The 22,175-nt window shown below is 37.0% G+C and overlaps 1 protein-coding gene across 23 annotated transcripts in view; it reads right to left on the bottom strand.

Moving 5' to 3' along the window:
• ABI3BP (ABI family member 3 binding protein) overlaps positions 1 to 22,175 on the bottom strand; it is a 234,624-nt gene that overhangs the window by 162,495 nt on the left and 49,954 nt on the right. For all 23 annotated transcript variants that reach the window (XM_055316193.1, XM_055316194.1, XM_055316195.1 and 20 more), the window contains exon 2: positions 9,173 to 9,352. In XM_055316193.1, coding sequence (XP_055172168.1) covers positions 9,173 to 9,352 — 180 coding nt within the window. The remainder of the gene's footprint in view (positions 1 to 9,172; positions 9,353 to 22,175) is intronic.

Below are 22,175 nucleotides of genomic sequence, written 5' to 3'. Positions count from 1 at the left end.
TGGAACATGGGAGCAGACAAGATACCCAAAAATAAAAATAAATAGCCATTTATTAAGAATGATGGTAAAAGAAAATACTTAGCCTCTAGGATATACATAGAAAGGGACATAAATGTTGACTGCCATGGCCAGAAATGGCTTATCAGGGAACAGAGAAGGTAGGACTTAACAGATGGGGAGCTCATAACAAAAAGAGATAGTGATGGTGGTGGAACAGGTTGGGGAGAACAAGTTTTAAGGACACAGCAGGTGCTTTATGTACTTTAACTCATTTAAATCATTTAACTTAATTCATTAGGTAGCCAATGGCTCCTTCTAGAACATATGGCTTTTTTTCCCCCTATTTGTTTGAAAGTCATTATAGAAGCAACATATGAGGGGCTCCATAGACGTCCATAGTAGACGTCCATAGACGATCTACTATAGAAGAACAGATAAAGTTCTCAAAGTTGTAGAGGAAGTAGAGTGTTTCAGAGCTCAGTTTCTAGAGCCAGACTCCCTGGGTTCAAATCTTGGACCTGTCATTTACTAGCTGAGTAAGTAAGTTTAGAAAGTTTGCTTAAAACTCAGAGATTCACTTCCTTATGTGTAAAAGTGAACTAATAAGACTGACCATCCCCGCATAATCAGCATCCCAATGTGCATTGGAGGACTGCCTTGAAATCATTGCTGGCTGCTACTTTGCTGTCTCCCCTCATACCCTCTTGTTTAAAATCATTAATCCTTAAGTACCTGCCAAGAAAGAGAGGGACTGAGCTGGCTGTAATAGCTGGCTCTTTATCTTTTCCTGCCATTAGCTTATCCTGCTCCTCTTTCACTATTTGTCAACTTAATTAATTCCCTCTATAATTCCTTCAGTTATTTTCAACCTTTCTTTTCAGGTATTTTTCTTCAGTGAATCCACCACCACTTTCCTTGTGACACTTAGAATAAAAGTTCACTTGTTTTTGTCATTAAGGTGATATATTTATTTTCAGTGTAATAAATGGCATTTTCCACTACCTTACATTTCATCCCACTTCCATAAAAATGAGTAGAGCATGCTTAAACATTTTTATGAGAAAGATACTGAAAAAAAAAACATTGAAATTCTAAAGTTTGCAATGATGAAAGAAAAAAGAAAAGTGCCTTTCTTCTTTCTATACAAATGTAAAAATTAAGGGTAGAATGTGTAGAGGGGGTTGAACAATTGTAATATTTGTGTAGAACCACAGAAGACCCCAAATAGCTAAAGCAATCTTAAGAAAAACAAAGCTGGAAGTATCATGTACCCTTGTTTCATGTACCCTTGTTGCATTACAAAGTTATAGTAAGCAAAACGGTATGGTATTTGCATAAACACACAGACATAAGATCAGTGGAACAGAATCACAGCCCCAAAATAAACCCACACATACACAATTTATGACAAGGGAGTCAAGAATACACAATAGGGAAGGGACAGTTTCTTCAACAAGTGGTGTTGGGAAAACTGGATTTTTGGATATGGGATAGCCACATCCAAAAGGATGAAATTTGATCACTATCTCACAAAAATTAACTCAAATGGATTAAAGACTTGAACATGAGCCCTGAAACCATAAAACTAGCAGTAAAGATAGACAGTAAACTCTGACATTTGTCTTGGCAACAATTTTTTGGATTTGATGTCAAAAGCAAAGACAACAAAAACAAAAATAAACAGATGGACTACCTCAAACTAAAAAGCTTCTGTACAGCGGAGGAAACCATCAACAAAATGAAAGGACAAGCTACTAAATGAGAGAAATATTTGTAAGTCATGTATCTGATAAGGGGTTAATAACCAAAATATATAAATAACTCAGCAGCAAAAACAATCCATTTAAAAATGGATAGAAGACTTGAATGGATATTTTTCAAAAAAAGACATACAGAAGGCCAAGAGACACATGAATAGACGTTAAGTATCACCAATCATCAGGGGAATGAAATTCCATACTATAATGAGAAATCACCTCACAACAGTCAGGATGGGTAGCATCAAAAAGGCAAGAAATAAGTGTTGGTGAGGATGCGGAGAAAAAAGAACCCTCATGCACTGTTGGCAAGGATGTAATCGATGCAGTTGCTGTGCAAAATAGGATGGAGATTCCTCAAACGTTAAAAATAGAGCTACCATGTGATCCAACAATTCCACTTCTCGGTATTTATCTGAAGAAAATGAAAACACTAACTCAAAAAGATATATGCATCCCCATGCTCACTGCAGCATTATTTACAATAGCCAAAACTCGGCAACAATCTAAATGTGCATCAGTGAATGGAAACACACCTTCTCTCATAAGAATATTATTCAGCCATAAAAAAGGAATGAAATTTTGCCATTTGCAACAACCTGGATGGACCTTGAAGGCATTATGCAAAGTGAAGTAAGTAACACAGGAAAAACAAATCCTAAATGGTATCATTTATATGTTTAGATATATCTAAAGCAAACAAAAACAAAACCAAGCTCAGATTTAGAGAACGGATTGGTGGCTGCTGGGGGGACCAAGGGAAACCAAATGAGTAAAAGGGATCAAAAGATACAATAAACTTCCAGTTGTAAGTCATGGGAATATAACGTACAGCATGGTGACTATAGTTAACAATGTACTGCATATTTCAAAGTTGTTGAGAGAGACCTTAAAAATTCTAAGGAAAAAAATATTTCTGTAACTGTATGATGACAGATATTAACTAGACTTATTGTGATAATTTCTCACTATATAAAACACCAAATCACTGTTTTACACCTGAACCTAATACATCAATTATACCTAAATTTAAAAAAATCACAAACGTATAGGGGAGTATTCATAATCTACAGGAATATAAGTAGTAGCTTAACCATGCTATATATATTGTTCTGGATCATTATAACTAACTTTATTCAAATTTTTATAATTGATTTTCCCCTGTTAAATAAAAGACAGTGAGAAATTTCAGAATAAAAAACTGATGATTAAATTTTGATCTGCGGGCAGCCAGGTGGCTCAGCGATTTAGCGCCGCCTGCAGCCCAGGGCCTGATCCTGGAGACCCGGGATGGAGTCCCACGTCGGGCTCCCTGCATGGAGCCTGCTTCTCCCTCTGCCTGTGTCTCTGCCTCTCTTTCTGTGTCTCTCATGAATAAATAAAATCTTAAAAATTTTGATCTGAACTTGCTGAGATAAAATTACCCTCAGTCTAGTAACTGCTTGAGTGTCATGCTTTTATTTTGACCTATATTGAGTAGAACAGGTCAAAATGTTTACTATGCTCTTGCTAAAAATTGCTTCACTAGAGTAAGAGAGTGGAAAAGTAAAATTTAGTGATGACAAATCCTTTCAGTTGTATCTTTTCAGGATCATCCCATTCTGCTTTCAAGGCCACAGCAATGGAATTCCAGGAGTCACGTGAAGGCTCTATTCAGCAGAGGGCACCAAACAGGAAATTCCCTTAATTATTAAAAGGTGATCATGACTACAGGCAAGAGGTGAGTGCACCAAAGGTGCTGTGTCATAGTCTTAATTTTCCGCTTCTTTAGTTTCTTAATCTGTTTTGGGAGTTGTCCCTTCTAAGACAACATTTGTAAGGTACGACAAAGCGAGGAGTTTGGTTACTTTTTTTAGTTACTGACAGCTTTCCTAAAGCAATATACTTCTATAATTTTCCTGACTGCCCCCAACCCCACCAATAAAACAAAACAGAAAACAAAACCACAGGACTACCACTTAGACCAAGGTTTTCAACTTAGCACTAAGTCTGAGCAGACCGAACTTTAGTGGTGATTGAGCCCAGTTACTATTAGCAATTGGGACAAAGCTTAGGAAGGTTAAAATTATCCAAGACCATTTGGCATGTTAAGAAAGCAACTGACAAAATTTATAAAGCCCACTGCTCTGTACTAGGGTTTATATTAACTGCCTTGTATAATTTATTCATAATCTTCACAACACCACTGAAAGATTATTCTGTATTCTATATTAAAAAAATGAAATAGAGAAGTTATATGACTTACCCAGAACTACTCCATCGTAGATTGTTGTATTGAATTTGAACCCAGATCCGTTTGGCTCAAAAGTACCTACATGCTGTTTCCCCACATCATGCTGCTTCTCTGGGTGGAGGTGGATCTGTCCTAGAATGCATGTCAACATTCTAGGCCAGGCTCCATCCAGTGTTGACCATATACCGAGCAGTTAGTACTGTTAGTACTTTCCTAGCAAGCTCAGAAATCACTCTTCAGGGCTAGCAGCAAGATGGCAACTGGGGAGAGCAGCTGAGGGGGCCCCTGGCTACAGGTGAGAAGTCCGCCCTATAAGCACAGTGAGTATAAGGGTTAGCAGTTTTGACTAACAGGACAAGAAATTTGTCCTCTTAAATCCCTTTGAGTGCTAACACCTCGTTAGAAGACTAATACTTTAGTCAGAATCCATGGTAGTGATGACTATATGATTTATTTTGAATTCAAGCTTTTCTTGCAGTAAGGATACCAAAATAACTCCTTACCTTGCACAACATAATTGGTGGGCTACAACTCTTTCCCTCCCGGGTGATACCAATTAAAGTAGCTTTAGCAGTCAAGGGAACATCATAAAGTAGGAGTCGATAAAGATTCAATGTCAAAAAAAAATCTCACGTTTTACTTTATTGGATATTTGCAAAATTACTAGCAGCTGAACTTAAAAATGACAAAGCAATGCCTGAATGAGTAAACCAGAAATGAGAACATTCATGGTATGGGTTTTAAAAAGAGGATACAGGATCCTAGATCTACTAAATATGAATCATGTTTTATCACATCATTGCAAGGCTCTCATGGTTGTTAATGGCTATTCATAGTCACCTAGGATAATACTTTTTTTTTTACTGCTCCAATTAATTTAAAATCTTAGAAGATTTTGCTGAAATACATTTTTTTACAGAAGTTCTATACAAATCATATTTTTCAAAATAGCAAAAGGGAATATTTTATTATTTAGTTTTACATATAAGACCCATATGTAAGTTTTGAAAATGCCTCTCAATAGATAAACCAGTATTAAAATAAATATAGAAATATTTATAACAGATTATTCCATGAGAGTTTTAGTCCACTGGTCACTAAATGCTAACTTATTTCTGAATGATCCACAGCTTCTCATCTCAACAGTAGAATCTTTGAAACACATCAAACAAGTGAAGTGTGTGTCCAATTGTGGCACTTAATAGTGTCTGGGAGATGAAAATGAGTTACTCCATTTGGGTCTAGTTCAGTGCAACTGAAAACTATTAGTTTACTAAAACTTCTTATTACAGAAAAGAGTAAAAGGAGAGACTGTAAGTGATGCTCTTTTCACAAAGGAATGATTCCTTGTTATTGTAGAGCTGCTTGCACTCAAGGGATTTCAACTCATCACTTGGTAATCATGAATTCACAATGCACCCACAGCACATCTGTGAAAAATAGACTTTATTGCTGTTACAGATGAACAGAGTTGAGAATAATCATACAGTCAACTGGTGGCAGAAAGAATAGAGACACAAATTTCAGCTGTGTATAGTTTGTGGCAGGCAGAAAAATGGTCCCTCCAAGACTGCCCAAATCCTAATTCCCAGGACCCGTTAATATGTTCGGTACATGACAAAGAGAATTAAGGTTACAGATATAAATAAGGTTGCTAATTAGTTGACTTAAAACAGGGAGAACAACCTGGATTATCCAGCTGGCCTCAATATAATCACGAGGATCTTTCAAAGTAGAAGAGGGAAGCAGAAGATGAATTCAAAGACATGTGGAATGAGAAACACTTGACTCACTTGTTGGCTTGAAGGTGGAAGGGGAATGTGGCAGTCTCTAGAAGCTGCAGAAATCAAGGAAACAGATTTTTCCCTCAGAGCCTCCAGGAGAGAACCCACACTTTGATTTTAGCCCAGAGAGAGCCAGGCTGGGCTTCTGACATACAGAAGTGTAAGATAATAAATGTGTGATGTCTTTTTTTTTTTTTTTGATAATAAATGTGTGATGTCTTAAGCCACCAAATCCATGGTAATTTGTTATAGCAGCAACCAAAAACTAACCTGATAGGAGTTTAGGACTGTTTAATACAAAACAGTCATTAAGAAAGACTGCAAATAATAAACTGAAGCAACCAAAGAATCACATTTAATTTGGAAACGTAAGTCCATTTTGAAGTAATAAAAGTAGAAGCACACAGATTCTTTGGCATAAAGAAAGATGGAAAGGAAAAATGTGAAAGGAATTTTTTTTTCCACTTCCAGTAGAATACTAGAAGAGAAAGGAAATTATAAAAAGAACACATTTATCTAAAAGATGAGGTAAGAATTTTTAAAAGGCTACTTGGAATAGCCTTCCAGGAGAAGTTTTGGAATCTTTGTCCCTAGAGATCTTTAAGATACACAGTGATATATTTTACCTACCCTGGATGGCTAAGATATATTCTTGCCTGATGACAAGGGCTCAGACCAGACAATCTCTCCTGGCCTCCTCCAGCCTAAATATTTGACACAGATTTGAGTTTATTCAATTCAGTGCCACAATTATTTACTGCCTATCTACTCAATGTAAATCATTCTGCTATGAATAACCAAAGAATAACATAAACCCTGACTTCAAGAAATTCACAGTTTAATAGTAAACCAAGGTAAACAGCCAACCCTATGCACACTAGACAATGAGAAGACTCATAAGGGTTGGATAAATAATATATTGATTAAACCTCATTAAATATATAAAAGTCAATGCACTCTTGTTGATCATAAAACATTATATAGGTTATAACTGGAGATTATCAGAACACCAATGTATTACAATGAGAAGTTATCCTGTCCTTCCCAAAACTCTCTGTAAGGAAAATTTTTTAAAAATAAATTCTTTATTGTAGAATTTCAGCTAAAAAGAAACACAGAAAGAATGACAGATTATATCCAGAATGCATCTAGAAGTAAAATTGCCATAATAATGGATCTGGGCAATACTTTTCCCATTTATTGCTGATTAAGTGAAAATTTGATGGCAAATTTTATAGTGGAGGGATGAGTGTGAGACCACCTAAACACACCGAACAGCCTTAACATCACAAAGTATGACACCAGCCATTTATGTGCTTCTTTTTGTGAGTTGTTAGGAAATACACAATGCCATCTATAAAGTCTTCTTTCTCCCAAGAAGCTGAATCCAAATTTAACACAGCTTCCAAATCTATTTTTTTTCCATGGGAAAAAATACAAGACAGACGGACCAGTCAAAAATTACAGAATGGAAGCAACTAGTTAAATGCAAATGTAGACCAGGATATAGAAGCCAAGAACTTGAGACAATCAGTGACATTAAAAAGGGAGGAGAGAGAGGATTGTTATAGGATAAAAGTTACTTAAGAGACATAACAACCAAATGTAACATGTAGACTTTGTTTGGATCCTGATTCAAAAAAGAACTCCAAGAAGGCATTTTTAAGATCAGCAGAGGAATTTAAATATGGACTTGGTACTAAATGATATCATACAATTATTATTTTAATATGATAAAGGCATGACATTACTCAAAATATTTATCATATTGAAGGGTTCACAGATTTAAAAATATGATAACCAGTTATGCTTTAAAAATCCCCTAATAAAAAAATAAAAATAAATTTTAAAAAATCCCCTAATGAAAAAATTGTACATGTGAAGAGTACATAGAACAGGATCAGCAAAACCGTGATATATATTCAAGTTGCATGATGAAACAGGAGGGTCATTGTAATATTTTCTCTCCTTAAATGTTTGAACTTTCCTTAATAAAAAAAAAGTTTAAAGGACAGCAACAGTAAATAAATAAACAAGTACTGAATCCATTTGATTATCCCTTATCTTTCAGCTACTGATAGCTTGGTCCATTTATATCAGAAATTTTCTTTACTTTTTTGTACATGTTTTTTACTAGCAATCTGATTTCATCTTTCACCTCTTAGGGAAAGGAAGTTTACAGTTGGCCAAATAATCTAAATAACCAAGGGGAAAAACTATCATAAATAAAATACTACTTCTAATGCTCAATAAAGGAGCAATAGGCCTGTTGGTGCGTGGGGCAAGTATGCAGCGTCCAAGTACTTTTTGTAGTCAAGAGTGAATGTGGTGGGGGAATATTTGCAAAATTTCAAATTCTTTTCAGTTTATATGGTCAGGGTTAGTATTATAACATTTGTCAAAAGTGCTTAATTATCACATTTTTTGGCAACAAACTATGTGTTTGCTTTAACACAATTATCTTAGTAAAATCCAATCTAGACATATATAATTAATAATGTCACTCCCCTGTATGATTTTAAAGTATAACAGACATCTCTTTGAGGAACAAGGGGCTGCAGGGAAAAATATATTTATCTTGAATGTTCCCTGCATATATGCATGAATGCCAGATCTGTTCATGTGAACAGGGTTAAACATGGGAACCTCACGGCAAGGCCCTTTAGCAATAATCCTAGCAATGGAGCAAAATACAAATCTCCTCTGAGACTGTTCAGAAAGTTTTGAAGGCACTCATAATACATGATTCCCCTTTAAAAAAAAGTTATGCTTTTTAAAAAAAGGTTTTATTTGCAAATAATTTTTCTGAATGAGGCCTAAAGATGCTTACACCCTCAAACTACATTGCTAATGGGACTAAAACATTTTCAAAAAAATGTAAAATTTTATGATACCTGTAAAAGCTCTTAATCTTTTTTAATCTTTTTAAATTAAAAAAAATTAAATTTTCTTCTCTTTCTTCTCTTTTTTAAAGGCAGCTTCTCATGAAGAGTTGCCCAGAAAGCTATAGCTGTTATTTTACCCCAGAAGAGTATAAAGACAAAACAGGGAGAAACATTAATCCAAATAAACAGGCTATGTTACAGAGATCTAAACCAGGCATTTGTGCATTTGTGCAATTAATTTGTGCAATTTAAGTTCTATGGTCAGGGATTGTGGGTATAGTGGCAATGAAGGTGAGTATTTCTGCAGCACACAAAGAGTTCACATTCTGTATTTTTTCATGTAAGGACCTATGCTCTATAGGCCCCAACAATTATGTAGATGGTTTGTAATTTTGGCATTTGGTTTGGCTGAGATGTAGAAGATGTAGAAGAAAGGGTGCTTGCCTTCATGATTTAGTCTGTGTGGCACCCATTACCTCTTTTCTTCCCATGCCCGAAACCCAAACCTCTTACCGACCACAGCCTCCGTGAATTTGCCTTCTGCTGGAAGAGGGAAGTACTGATTTGGTGACAAGTTGCTACCATATCCTAGGAGAAAACCTTCTAGTTTTACATTTGGATTTGGACGTAGGAACTTCAAGAGGATGGAGTCACTCGTGGTATTGATGTGGACTTTCAGGCTTGGCCTTTTACCTAAAGATGGGAACAAAAAATGCGGGGCTGTTATTTTGCCACTTTAGCATCCCAGGGCAAATTTGAAGCAAAGGTTAGTTGCTAGAGGTATTGTTACTAGAAGGCATGCTACCTACTTAGCTACTCGATTTTCCAGTACATATACCCAAACAGCTAAAACACGGGTAATTTTGAGATCCAAAAATCCAAACTAAGTAACATAGATCAAATAAAGCTATCTAAATTAAATAATATAGACTAAAGCAGTCTAGAACACAAAAGTAAAATCTTAGGGCTTAGTATTTGGTAGTTTATTATTGAGCAGGCGGATGGGATTGAAGGCTCTTTTATTTATCCACAAGAGTCAGAACCTTCCTTTTATACACTGTCTGTGAATGTTCAAAGGATCTGAAATTTCTTATTAGTAAATTTAACTACTGTACTTTGAAAACCCCCAGCCTCATCAATGCTGCCCTCCAGCTGTATCCCCACAAGATTTAGTAATTTATATACAGAGCTGGAACCAAAGGGACATTGATGGGGGGGGTCATTTTAGGGAGAATAAGGAACTCTGAAAGAGTTGATGGTTGGAGGAGAAAGATCTTTAGGTCTATTTGGGTCCTGCAGGGTCAGTGAGAAAACTACATGGAGATGACCCACAGGAGGTTGAATAATCAAGGGTGATGCTCAGAAATAGAACACAGATCCATCTGGATGTCATCAGTTTCTAAATAATCACTGGATGAACTTTCCCAGAGAGATTGTGCAGCGTGACAAGAGAAAACTTAAAAAAAAAAAAAAAGCCTTGAAATTTTAATGACTATGTAGGCAACAGCGGCAGATTACCACACTAACCAGAAGTCTTGAGCAAGCAGTGAGTAAACAACATTGTCTTTTGTCTTTGGGACCAGAAGGAGCAGACTTCAAAAGCCAACTCTGCAACTTAATCATCAATGGGCCTCTGGTGAGTCCCTGAACATATTCAACCCTGAATTTCTTGATTTGTAAGTTATGAATACTAGATAACGATGTCCACTTTGATGGGTTACAAAGATTAGCGCAAATGGCACGGTCTTAAAGCAGGCACATAGTAATTGCTCAATAATTGGTTACTTAGTAAAAGCCATTCATAACCTTTTAGCCACAATACAGAAGTCCAAAATGGCTTTGTAAGGTTTTGTATAAATTCATATTAAACTAATTTGGTAATAAAACCCAATCTGAACCATAATGAGGCCACTAAATCTTTCTCAACTCTCACTGAATAGTGTAACTATTTTGTGTAACTATTCACATGTTTAATTGTAGGAATATTAATATGTTTAATTAAGGAGTGCTGGTCAAGCCCCCACCGAAGAGGCGCCTTAATATCTAGTCTAGGCAACCTAGTACATTTCTAAAATTCAAAGATTTTCTGAATTCTGAAACATGTCTGACCCCAAGGACTTTAGATACAAGATTGTAGATCTCAATTATTTTCTTTCTTTATCCCACAGAGATTTAATAATTTTAAAATATTTTGCCCATCGGAAAGATTGCATTTATTAATTTAGTAATCCACATTCAATTTCTTATGAAGACTTATATTGCATTAATACCAGTCAACACCTCTGAACAGAACAGTATGGCTTCCAAAGTTATCACATTAAAATGTACCATTCCAGTTAAAATTATCCTGGACTTACTCAAAATAGCTACATAAATGAATTCCAATAGGCCTTTGCAAAAATACCGAAATACAGATAGCCTCTTCTTGGATACCAGGTTGTAGGAAGCACTCTCTTGCCTCAGCAGCCCATACTACTATTTCCAGGTATGTACATAGATCTTTGTACTTCAAGAATTTGATGAGATTTCTATAAAGTTCTAGATTATCAAATTGCTATTCCCACATTCGTGGCAGAATTGAAACCCAGAGATACTGGGGGGCTTATCCAAGTCCAAGGAAGACTCATCTAGTGTAATTCTCTCATAGCATAAACAATGCATTTGAGGGCAGCCAGTCTTCTTGTCACTCTGCAAGTTAAGTGCAAGGTCAAAACTGGATCTCAGTTTCTCACCAAGCTGCACTTCCCGCTCTGTTTTTATGGAGAACATCATCATTACCCAGTGGAGTAAAGGAGTGGCTAACCCCCAGACAGTAATGCTCAAATTGATGCTCACCAGTGATGTTTTGTCCTACCTTCACTAGATTTCGAGGAGGGGATTTATACTTCAGCTATAACATAGCTTTCGTCCAAGCCAATTTTCCCATCTTAGTTATGTACCTAGATTAACCCTAGAATAACTCTATACTGCTCAGTGGAATGGAACAAATTTAGGTCAAGGGCATAATCCACTACCTTAGATGGTTATTAGGTCCCACAGTAAATCAAAACACAGCTGGCCTGTTTCCAACCCCTTTTTGGGAAGCAGAGAATAAGGAATCTTGGTGTACTTAGGTTGTACTCATATTTGACTAAGAGCCAAGAGTCACAGCATCATCAAATTAGACCTTTGCTCATAGACTTTGGCCTAATGTACCACATTACTCTTCCACTTGGAAAGTGGAAAGGATGGCTGTACCAAGTGAGGAAAAGGAAGGCTGTAAACAGAATTACTGACCAACAAAGGTGGAAGTGTTCTCATTTCCTCTGCATGGGAATTTTCATGACTCCAGTCTTTCTCCCTTTGGCTAATAATTTATGTCAGTAAATACATCAATATCCTGTAACTTTCCGAATGAGTTGGCATTTAGCTGACCCATTTTCTCCAAAATTCCTAAATCATACTCCCCTCTGGAGCTAAACTTTTAAAATTTCTGAGAAAGAGAGATGCACGCAGACAAATCTTAACTCAAAGCAGGATCACAAACTTAATATTTTGAGACTGTCATCCCAGTTCCTTATTTGAAGCTAGAAATTCAAGCCCCTTCATTATCCTGGCACACATTACTTCCTTTGTTACTTCTCAACATATCTTATTTCTTTTGGGCCAGTATAATCTTCTCACATCCTGCAATGCACTTTCACCTATGCTTACATTGTCACTCAGGATGGATTCCCTCTATCTTTGGTTTGTCTTCTCTACACCACTTCAGCCACTCAGTATTTACACCATTGGTCTTCTTCAGTGCTCAGCAAAAAGTTCAAGCAATTTTTGCTCTTTCATCTGCTTAAGTTTGTCAATCATTCATTCAAATGAATGTTTGGACTAGTATTCAATTTGATACTACTGGACAATTTCCCCCAATATCGTGGGGTATATCTCTATGCATCTTATAAGAATTTTTAATCTTTGATAAGTTAGTTATTCTTCATTCTGAGTAATTCTAGTTCAATTGTTTGGAACACTAGTCATGTATGGCAATGACCTTTCAATGTTAATGTGAAAGCCTCTGGTGAATGATATAAGGTAGAATTAATAGAAGGACAATATAACATGATATGAGCTTAGCTAGGAAAACATTTATAAGTAAAATGGCAGATATGTTACCCAGAATAGCCCAGAAGTACAGAGTAATAAGAGTATTGGAAAAGTGTTTTATTGTATCTCGTATGAGAAATAAAGTCTATGCCAATCAATTGTGAGACAAAGAATGTGAATATTCCAGGAAAACACCACCATTATGGCTGAGAAGAAGATTGCACACTGGTAAAGTAGAACCCTGGACCTAGGACAGTTGTTTCTAATCCTCTTTTTGTAATATCCTAGCGTATCTCTAAATAGTTCAAAAGGGTGCCCTAAAATACTAAAAGAAAAAAATATTTCAGAATAAAATTAGAATTAAGTCTCTTTTAATTTTTAAAAGTAAATACATGGCCTGTGGCATTAAAATCAGTGAAAAACCTTTCTAAGGTTTTTATACTTTCCAAAATATTTCAGAATGTGGCCTAAAGTTTGGTATGTAGTTGATCAAGTTGATAAAATTGCTTCAAGAGAAAACTGATACTAAAGCTCTTTTTTAAAAGTAAAAAGTATCTATTTGTGTAGCAGCAATCATTAGTTTATGTGCTCTAAGTGTTACAAAACACTAAAGAAGACATCAGAAATACTCTAAATAGCAAATTTAGGAATAAACCAGATCAGCATTAATTTACAAGATATTAAGTCAAAGAATAGCTGTAATACTGATGTCAATAAAATAATGACTCAATTCTTTCAGGACTAAAAGAATAAACCTTATTATTATTATTATTATTATCCATAATGTTTCCCTTTTTAAACACCCATCCCATTTATACCGCCATCCCCTAAACTTAGTCACTTTTTTCATACAAAGTCAAATTTTCTAAGATATCAAAGTAATTAATTCCCATCAGTTCAGATATGACAGCATAGATTTTAAAACTGATAAAGCATAGATTTAAAAAAACTGGTAAAAAATAATTTAAAATTTGATCTAATTCATTTTTTTAAAGTTTTTATTTAAATTCAAGTTAGTTAACATATAGTATAATATTGGTTTCAGGAGTAGAATTTAATGTTCCATCACTTACCTTTAACATCCAGTGCTCATCACAGTAAGTGCCCTCCTTAATGCCCGTCACCCACTTAGCTCATCCCCCCACCCACTTCCTCCTCAGAAACCCTCAGTTTGTTCTCTATAGTCAAGAGTCTCTTATGGTTTGCCTCTTTCTCTGTTTTTATCTCATTTTATTTTTCCTTCCTTTCCCCTATGCTCATCTGTTCTGTTTCTTAAATTCTACATGAGTGAAGTTATATGGTATTTGTCTTTCTCTGACTGACTTATTTCACTTAGCATAATAAACTCTAGTTCCATCCATGTCACTGCAAATGGCAATTCTTTTTGATGGCTGAGTAGTATTCCATCATATATAAATACTACATCTTCTTTATCATTCATCAGTTGATGGATACTAGGGCTCTTTCCATAGTTTGGCTAATGTTGATAATGCTTCTATAAACTTCAGGGTACACCCACCCCTTCAAATCTGTATTTTTGTATCCTTTGGGTAAATACCTAGTAGTACAATTGCTGAGTTGTAGGGTAGTTCTATTTTTAACTTTTTGAGGAATTTTTGTACTGTTTTCCAGAGTGGCTCCACCAGTTTGCATTCCCAACAGTTCATGAGGGTTCCCCTTTCTCCACACTGGATCAAGTTTTTTAAAGTTTTGAACTTTAAAAGAACAAGAGAGATAAAAGCCAAACTACAGATTGGGAGAAAGTATTCCCAATACATATATCTATTTAAAAACTTGTATCCAGAATGTTTAAAAGAATTCTTTCTACTAAATAAGGAGATAAAATATTTTTTAAAAAAGGGAAAAAGATTTAAAAAGATTCCTCACTAAAAAAGATGTGATAACCATAAGCACATGCTCAACAGCAATATCATCAGATGTTTTCCATAAGGGGTCAAATAGTAAGTATTTTAGGCTTTGTAGACCAGATGTTCTCTACCACAACTATTCAACTCTGCCTTTGGAGCACAAAAGTAGCTACAAACATTATATAGGCCAAGGGACATGTCTGTGTTTCAGTAAAACTATATAGTTGACCTTTGAACAATATGGGGGTTAGAGGTATTGACCCACCACACAGTAAAAAATATGCATATAACTTTTGACTCCCCAAAACTTAACCACTAATAGCCTACTGCTGACTGGAAGCTTTACTGATAACATAAGTAGTCAACTAACTCATATTTTGTTTTCTATATTTATATTCTTACAGTATATTCTGTATTTGTATTCTTACAGTAAAGTTAGCCAGAGAAAAGAAAACATTAAGATTCTAAGGAAGAGAAGATACATTCACGTATAAGATACATTTACTGTATTTATCAAAAGGATCTGTTTATAAGTGGACCAGTGCAGTTCAAACCCATATTGCTCAAAGGTCGACTTTACTTGTAAAAATTGGCAGTTGGCTGGATTTGTTCACCAGGTTCTAGTTTACCACCTCCTGGTCAACATAATTAGTCTTTAGGGAAAGGCAAGTTAAAAATCACAGATACCACACACTCAAAAATGGATAAAATTAAGATAGTCAATAACAACCGTTAGGCAGTATTTAGAAAAACTGGAGCCCTCATACATTTTGAATGTGAATGTTAAGTGGTATAACCACTTGTGAAAACTGTTGGACAACTACCAAATAACCTATTAATTTTATTCATAGTTTTTTTTTTTTTTAGAAAAAAAGGAAAAATAACACTATACTAAGACTTGTATGCAGATAATTCAAAGCAACACCAAACTGGAAACAGCCCGAATGGCCATCAATGGTCAAATGGATAAACACATTATGGCTTATTCATACAATGGGATAGGACTCAGCAATAAAACAAAACAAATTACTTATGTAATTGAACATGGTTGAAACTCTCGTCTGGCAAGATATCATGCCTCTGTAGCATGAGCATGACTTTCCTCATCTGAGTAGTAGGCCTTTCTCAGAGATGGAAGACATTCCTCTAAAGAAAGATCATTCAATTGTCTTGCCATTACAGCACTTTGCAAGTAGTTTTAATAGTGCCTAAGATTATTACACATTCAACCGATGGTTCATATATAAAATCAGCAAGTCCTTTTTAGACATTATCTTCCCAGAACTGACAGTTCAAAGTTTCAAATGTGTTCTATATTCTTCTTACACAATACACTGCAAGTAGAAAACATTCCAATGCTTTTATGATCACATCTTCAGTTTATGTATTACACAGGGCAATTACTGTCTGACAACACGTTCAAAAGCTTCCAAAAGCCATATTTGATGGCAGAGATTATATGTAATTGAACTGTAATGCTAAGTTATACAAACCATAATTTTAACATAGGACTTGGCAATAATTTAACATTTGCTTTAATTCCTAGAGAGCCCAAAAGAGATCCTATAATAGGCAAGGCACTCAAATGACTCCCTGTCCTGGTACCATGATCCAAGAAAATATGTTAGAAGGGAACAAAAAAAAAAAAACATATGGAGTTTCATTGATTTTCCTGTGGCAGCCACACGGTGAAGGGAGTGGCCAAAGTCAATTATACAATAATCTTCAATTGTTTCTGATCCTTAAATAGACATGTGTTGTCTGTTGTCTATAGCATGGCTTTTCTTACCCAAAACAACAAACTGAAAGCCAGTGATATGAGTGGAAACTTTCCATAGCCAAAAAAACTTGACAGTTTTAGTTAAATATTTTAAGGAAAATAAATATTAAGTGTTTCCATCAACTAAATACAATTAGACATTATAAAAAACTACTTCCAGCAGTGCTATAATAGCAAGATGCTTGTAGAATATTCCATTAGAAGAGAATCTGTGCAAGGTGGTTATGAAGATAAAGGAAGGCATCGCCCATTCTGCAGTGACATGATGGCATGCCAGCCAGACAAGACAGGTAGAGGGAATGAAATGGCTTTGTGGTGGTGGTGGATAAGCAGAATTATAATTAAAAGCACTCACAAAGTACTTACTAGACAAATCCTTTTAAGATTTCAATTTATTGTATTCCATCTATCATCAATCCCATATATCTCATGGTATCCTGAATCTCTGGCTTCCAGAATGGAATTCCTTCTCAAAAACCCACAGATTCTCTATCACTCTCTTCCCAACTCTTTGGGAATGAAGTTTTACCAAGGCTCAGTGGATAATTAACGAGAGCTTGCAAAGAGCTAGTGTGCAATCACTGTATAGCAGCTTTACAACATGTCTTCCAGAAACAGGGAGGCCACTGACAGTTGTGTTGTGCATTGCAAATCTCTAAATGGCATTATTCAAACCAACTTTTATTTAGGGCCTTACACATTACCCACACTCACAAAGACCATGCAGAAATAGTTGCTACTTACAAAACTGGGTGATTTGATAAGGGTAACTAACTTGAAAGCCTCTAAACTCTTCCCATAGGCCTCAAGCTGCTCCTTCCCACTCTTCCTACTTCATGCTTTTGATTTCTATCTTCCCTGCCTCTTGATTCTGCTGACACTGGTAATAAGCGATATGGGTGTTGGGATGCCTTGTGTAAGGAGGACAGGGGCTCAGCCACAAACATCTTGGACATTCTGCTCTCTAATATACAAATGAAATTACTTTGCTCAATATTCACAAGTCAGGTGATGAATCAGAAATCTAAATAAGAACAGATGAAGAGATCTAGGGCATTCAGGCAATCAATTAATAGCGCCCAGATTTAGAGATGAACAGAAGGCATCCCTACTTGTGTTTCATTAACTCAAATCTAAATATGTAAGGGGAAAATCCTGATGAAAATAGTTTAGATATAGGTAAAGTGAAACTTTTAGAAATCTACAGAAAAAATGTCATTTTTTAAAAAGTACAGAAAAAAGCTGTGGTAAAGTCCCATGAGCTACATGAACAGCTGCCAGCCTGTGGGAATGGGGACTTTCAAAGAAACTCAGAACTTGACTTTACACATACATGATCAATGTGAACAGGAAGCTCAACCTACAACATTTCGTGATCTCTGCTCCAGTGCAAGCAGAATAGCCTGTTCTCTCTCCAGTGCCTTGTGGGGAATTTGCTACTGGAAGACATGTTCCTGCATGCAACACATACGTTCAGAGGGCAGGAAATAAAAAGTCCCAGCTCACCTGAAGAGCTCCCTTGATAGAGCCACACCCAAACAATTCCCATTGAGCCTTAACTCCCAGGTGTCAACTAGTAAACTTTTTATTAGGTTATTATGGTCACCAAATACCTGGAGAATATTTGCTACTGAATTTAGAAAGAAATGGCATCTTGCTAGAAATCTGAGAGGGAAAATGTTTTCTTGTTTTCTTCCTTAATGGAGCACTTTATATCTGTTTGCCCAGCTGTTTGTATAAGTGAGTTCCATTTCAGCAAAAACAACCACAGTTTCCACCTTGGTCACAATTCCCAGTGCCCTGATTCCTCAGGCCAATACTTCACCGTCTGGTGACTTTGGATGACTGAATGAGACAGATTGAAACCTGCCAATGTTGACATTTCAGCACCACTTGGCAGGACTAAGAGTTTTACCAAAGGAGCAATAGCTTCCTTACCTACTTTGTAACCCAACCAACAGCCAAGCAGGGAAGTTACTTTTCATAGACCACCTTTAAGTCAACAGCCTTTCATTCTTAGGGCAAAATCTCATCCTGTTGTCACTTGCATACACACCCTCAATCTAATTCTCCTAAAATCACCCTTTAAAGTCTGGAGTATGTTGAAGGGGCCAACCACCTGCAACCAATGGCCACATATTTGCTATTTGGAAAAGGGGGCAGTGACATGGTTTACGACAAACATCTAAACAAATTCTGTATCTGCCACGGGAAATGTGTATATTCATGCATCTGCTTTTCATTTTATCTATTCACTCACTACTAGATACTAGGCATTAATGATACCAATTCAAATATGATCACATCACAAAGATTATGCTGTCTAGTAAATTAAACAGATGGGTAAGTCCATGATTTCAGTGCAGCAAATTTGTACAGTTAGTACAATGTGGCTACAACAGAGAAACTCTAAATCTGATGGAAGAGGGATAAAGGCTGTACAAAGAAAGTGTCCCCTTAGCTTTGCTAAACTAGTAAAAAAAAAAAAGTTTTTATTCCGTGAAAAGATTCCAAATGCTAGTAGGGAAGTAGATCTCAAAGTCTACTTTGTAATACTTTTCCTATCACTTTAGATAATTGATATATTCTTATTATTTTAAATATATATAAAATTAAAAAGAAATCAAACAGGCTAAGAGACTTAACAAAGCTCATTTTTTCTTCTTTTTATTCTTTTTCTGATTTTTCCACAAAAAGCCTGGAGCTGATCTGCTTACATCCTCTTGCTATATAAAGTAAGGAGTGATGGCAATTGGTGCTTCTGATGAAAGGTAGGATAGACTCCATGCCAGGATGCTTCAAAGAATTGGCCCTCCATAATGGCATCAGCCTCACCTGGGAACTTGCTAGAAGTACAAATTCTCAGACTCCACTTTCTACATCTTGAATCAGAAACTTTGCTAAAAATACAGATTGCTGCCTCCACCCCAAACAGTAATTCCAGTGCATACTCAGGTTTGAGAACTCTGACCATTTAAAATTCAGTGCATCAAAAATAAAATTCATGGGCCCAATTTCTTTTGAAAGAGATTTACAGATACACAATTTCAGAGAAAAAAAGCCCTCAGTCAGCTATCACACTGTTAAATTTCCCATCATGAGAATTTTGCATATATTTTGATCTGTGAACAAACTGTGAATTAGAGTTTTCTAGAGTTATAAATTCTGGAGCCTCATAATGTAAAATATTTAATAATATTTGGAAAGTTTCTCTGACTTCTAGCATCAGTTATAAGTCTTTAACCAAATCTATTTATAGACTTAGACCTATGATGAGCTAACATTTTATTATAACAAATTTCAAACAGAGAAATGTTTCAAGAATTGTGCAGTGCACAGCCATAGAGCCACCACAGAGACAATAATGTAAATCTTACTGTATCTTTTTCATCATATTTATCTACCTCTCTACCCATCCATCAGCCCATCTTATTTGTAAATGGATTTCAAAATCTATTTCCGTATTCTTCACTCTTCAACACTTCAGTGAGTATATCATTAACTAGAATTCAGTACATTTCTCTTTTGAGATAAAATTGTGTATAAGAAAATACGTAAACTTTAACTCCACAAGGCTGATTTTTCCAAATGCCATGTGTATGAAATCCAAACCTAGACAAGATTTACATTATCTTTACCTCATGTCCATTTCCACCCCATCCTCCCAGAAACAACTTCTGTTCTGATATTTACTAAACCATAGATTATTTTTATTTGTTCTAGACTTCAGTGAAATTGAATCATATGATACGCACACTTATGTAAGGCTTCTTGCACACCCATAATGTTTTGGAGATTTATCAGTTTTATTGGACGCATTAGTAGTTTTGCTCTTATTTTTACTGAGTGCTATTCAGATAATTATTAAAATCAACATTTTTACATATTCCTGTGTCTTCAGAGTATCAACCTCTCTTGATTTAGTATATTTTAAAATGTTGATTAAGGTGTAATAAAATTTTCTCTGAGAACAAGGGAAAATATATTTTTTCTCTCCAGATATTTATTTACCTTATACCACTTGCCAGGAAAATAAAACTATACACTCTGTTATTTATAATATATGTTTAACTTTTAAGACTTAGATAAATGATTAATAGTAAATGCTGACAAAACTATATAATGATTTCATCTTCACCAGAATGCTAAATACTGGTCACTGATACTCAAGATCTTGGATATCTTTCCCTTTTACTCCTAGCTAATGGAACACCAGTTGGGAGTAACAAGCCTCCTTTGACAATAAAGTGTAATATTGACTTTCCTGTGTCAAAGTGATTTTCACTGATACAAAAGTGTTAAGTTTAAATGTGTCATTTAAAAATTGCTCATCCTGGGGGAGGGGCAAGATGGCGGAAGAGCAGGGTCCCCAAATCACCTGTCCCCACCAAATTACCTAGATAACCTTCAAATCATCCTGAAAATCTACGAATTCGGCCTGAGACGTAAAGAGAGACCAGCTGGAATGCTACAGTGAGAAGAGTCCGCGCTTCTATCAAGGTAGGAAGACGGGGAAAAAGAGATAAAGAAACAAAAGGCCTCCGAGGGGGAGGGGCCCCGCGAGGAGCCGGGCTGAGGCCGGGGCGAGTGTCCCCAGGACAGGAGAGCCCCGTCCCGGAGGAGCAGGAGCTGCACCAACCTCCCCGGGTGGAAAGGGGCTCGCAGGGAGCTGGGGCAGGACCCAGGAGGGCGGGGATGCCCTCGGGCTCCCGGGGACACTAACAGACACCTGCGCCCCGGGAGAGTGCGCCGAGCTCCCTAAGGGCTGCAGCGCGCACGGCGGGACCGACCGGAGCAGCTCGGAGGGGCTCGGGCGGCGGCTCCACGGAGGGGGCTGCGGGGCGGGAGCGCGAATCCACCAGCGCAGGCCCCGGAGCACAGGGCGCCGGGACACAGCCCAGGATCCCGCCTCCCCCGGGACAGGCAGAGGCCGGGAGGGCCCAGGACAGCAAGGACGCTCCTGCCCCGAGCTGAGCAGATCAGCGGCCCCGCCCCGGAGCCTCCAGGCCCTGCAGACAGAGAACGAGAGCCGAGAGCCCCGAGCCCCGTAGTTCCTGCGGAGGCTGAATCCAGGCTTCCAGAGTTGCCATAGCAACTGCTGCTGTTCCTCCTGAGACCTCACGGGGTAAACAACCCCCGCTGAGCCCTGCAGCAGGCAGGGGCAGAGCAGCTCCCCCAAGTGCTAACACCTGAGAATCAGCACAGCAGGCCCCTCCCCCAGAAGACCAGCTGGACGGACCAGTGATACTCCCCCGTGTTCCAATACAACTTGTTTCTGGCCACTCTGCACTGAGCAAAATGACTAGAAGGAAAACCTCACCTCAAAAGAAAGAATCAGAAACAGCCCTCTCTCCCACAGAGTTACAAAATCTGGATTACACTTCAATGTCAGAAAGCCAATTCAGAAGCACTATTCTACAGCTACTGGTGGCTCTAGAAAAAAGCATTAAGGCCTCACGAGACTTCATGACTGCAGAATTTAGATCCAATCAGGCAGAAATTAAAAATCAATTGAATGAGATGCAATCCAAACTAGAAGTCCTAACGACGAGGGTTAACGAGGTGGAAGAACGAGTGAGTGACATAGAAGACAAGTTAATGGCAAAGAGGGAAACTGAGGAAAAAAGAGACAATCAATTAAGGGACCATGAAGACAGATTAAGGCAAATAAATGACAGTCTGAGGAAGAAAAACCTACGTTTAATTGGAGTTCCCGAGGGCGCCGAAAGGGACAGAGGGCCAGAATATGTATTTGAACAAATCCTAGCTGAAAACTTTCCCAATCTGGGAA

The sequence above is a fragment of the Nyctereutes procyonoides genome, unplaced genomic scaffold (genome assembly GCF_905146905.1).
Source record: "Nyctereutes procyonoides isolate TBG_1078 unplaced genomic scaffold, NYPRO_anot_genome, whole genome shotgun sequence".
Lineage (NCBI taxonomy): Eukaryota > Metazoa > Chordata > Mammalia > Carnivora > Canidae > Nyctereutes > Nyctereutes procyonoides.
Note: the sequence above shows the minus strand (reverse complement) of the source record. Positions and strands in the feature narration are given on the sequence as shown.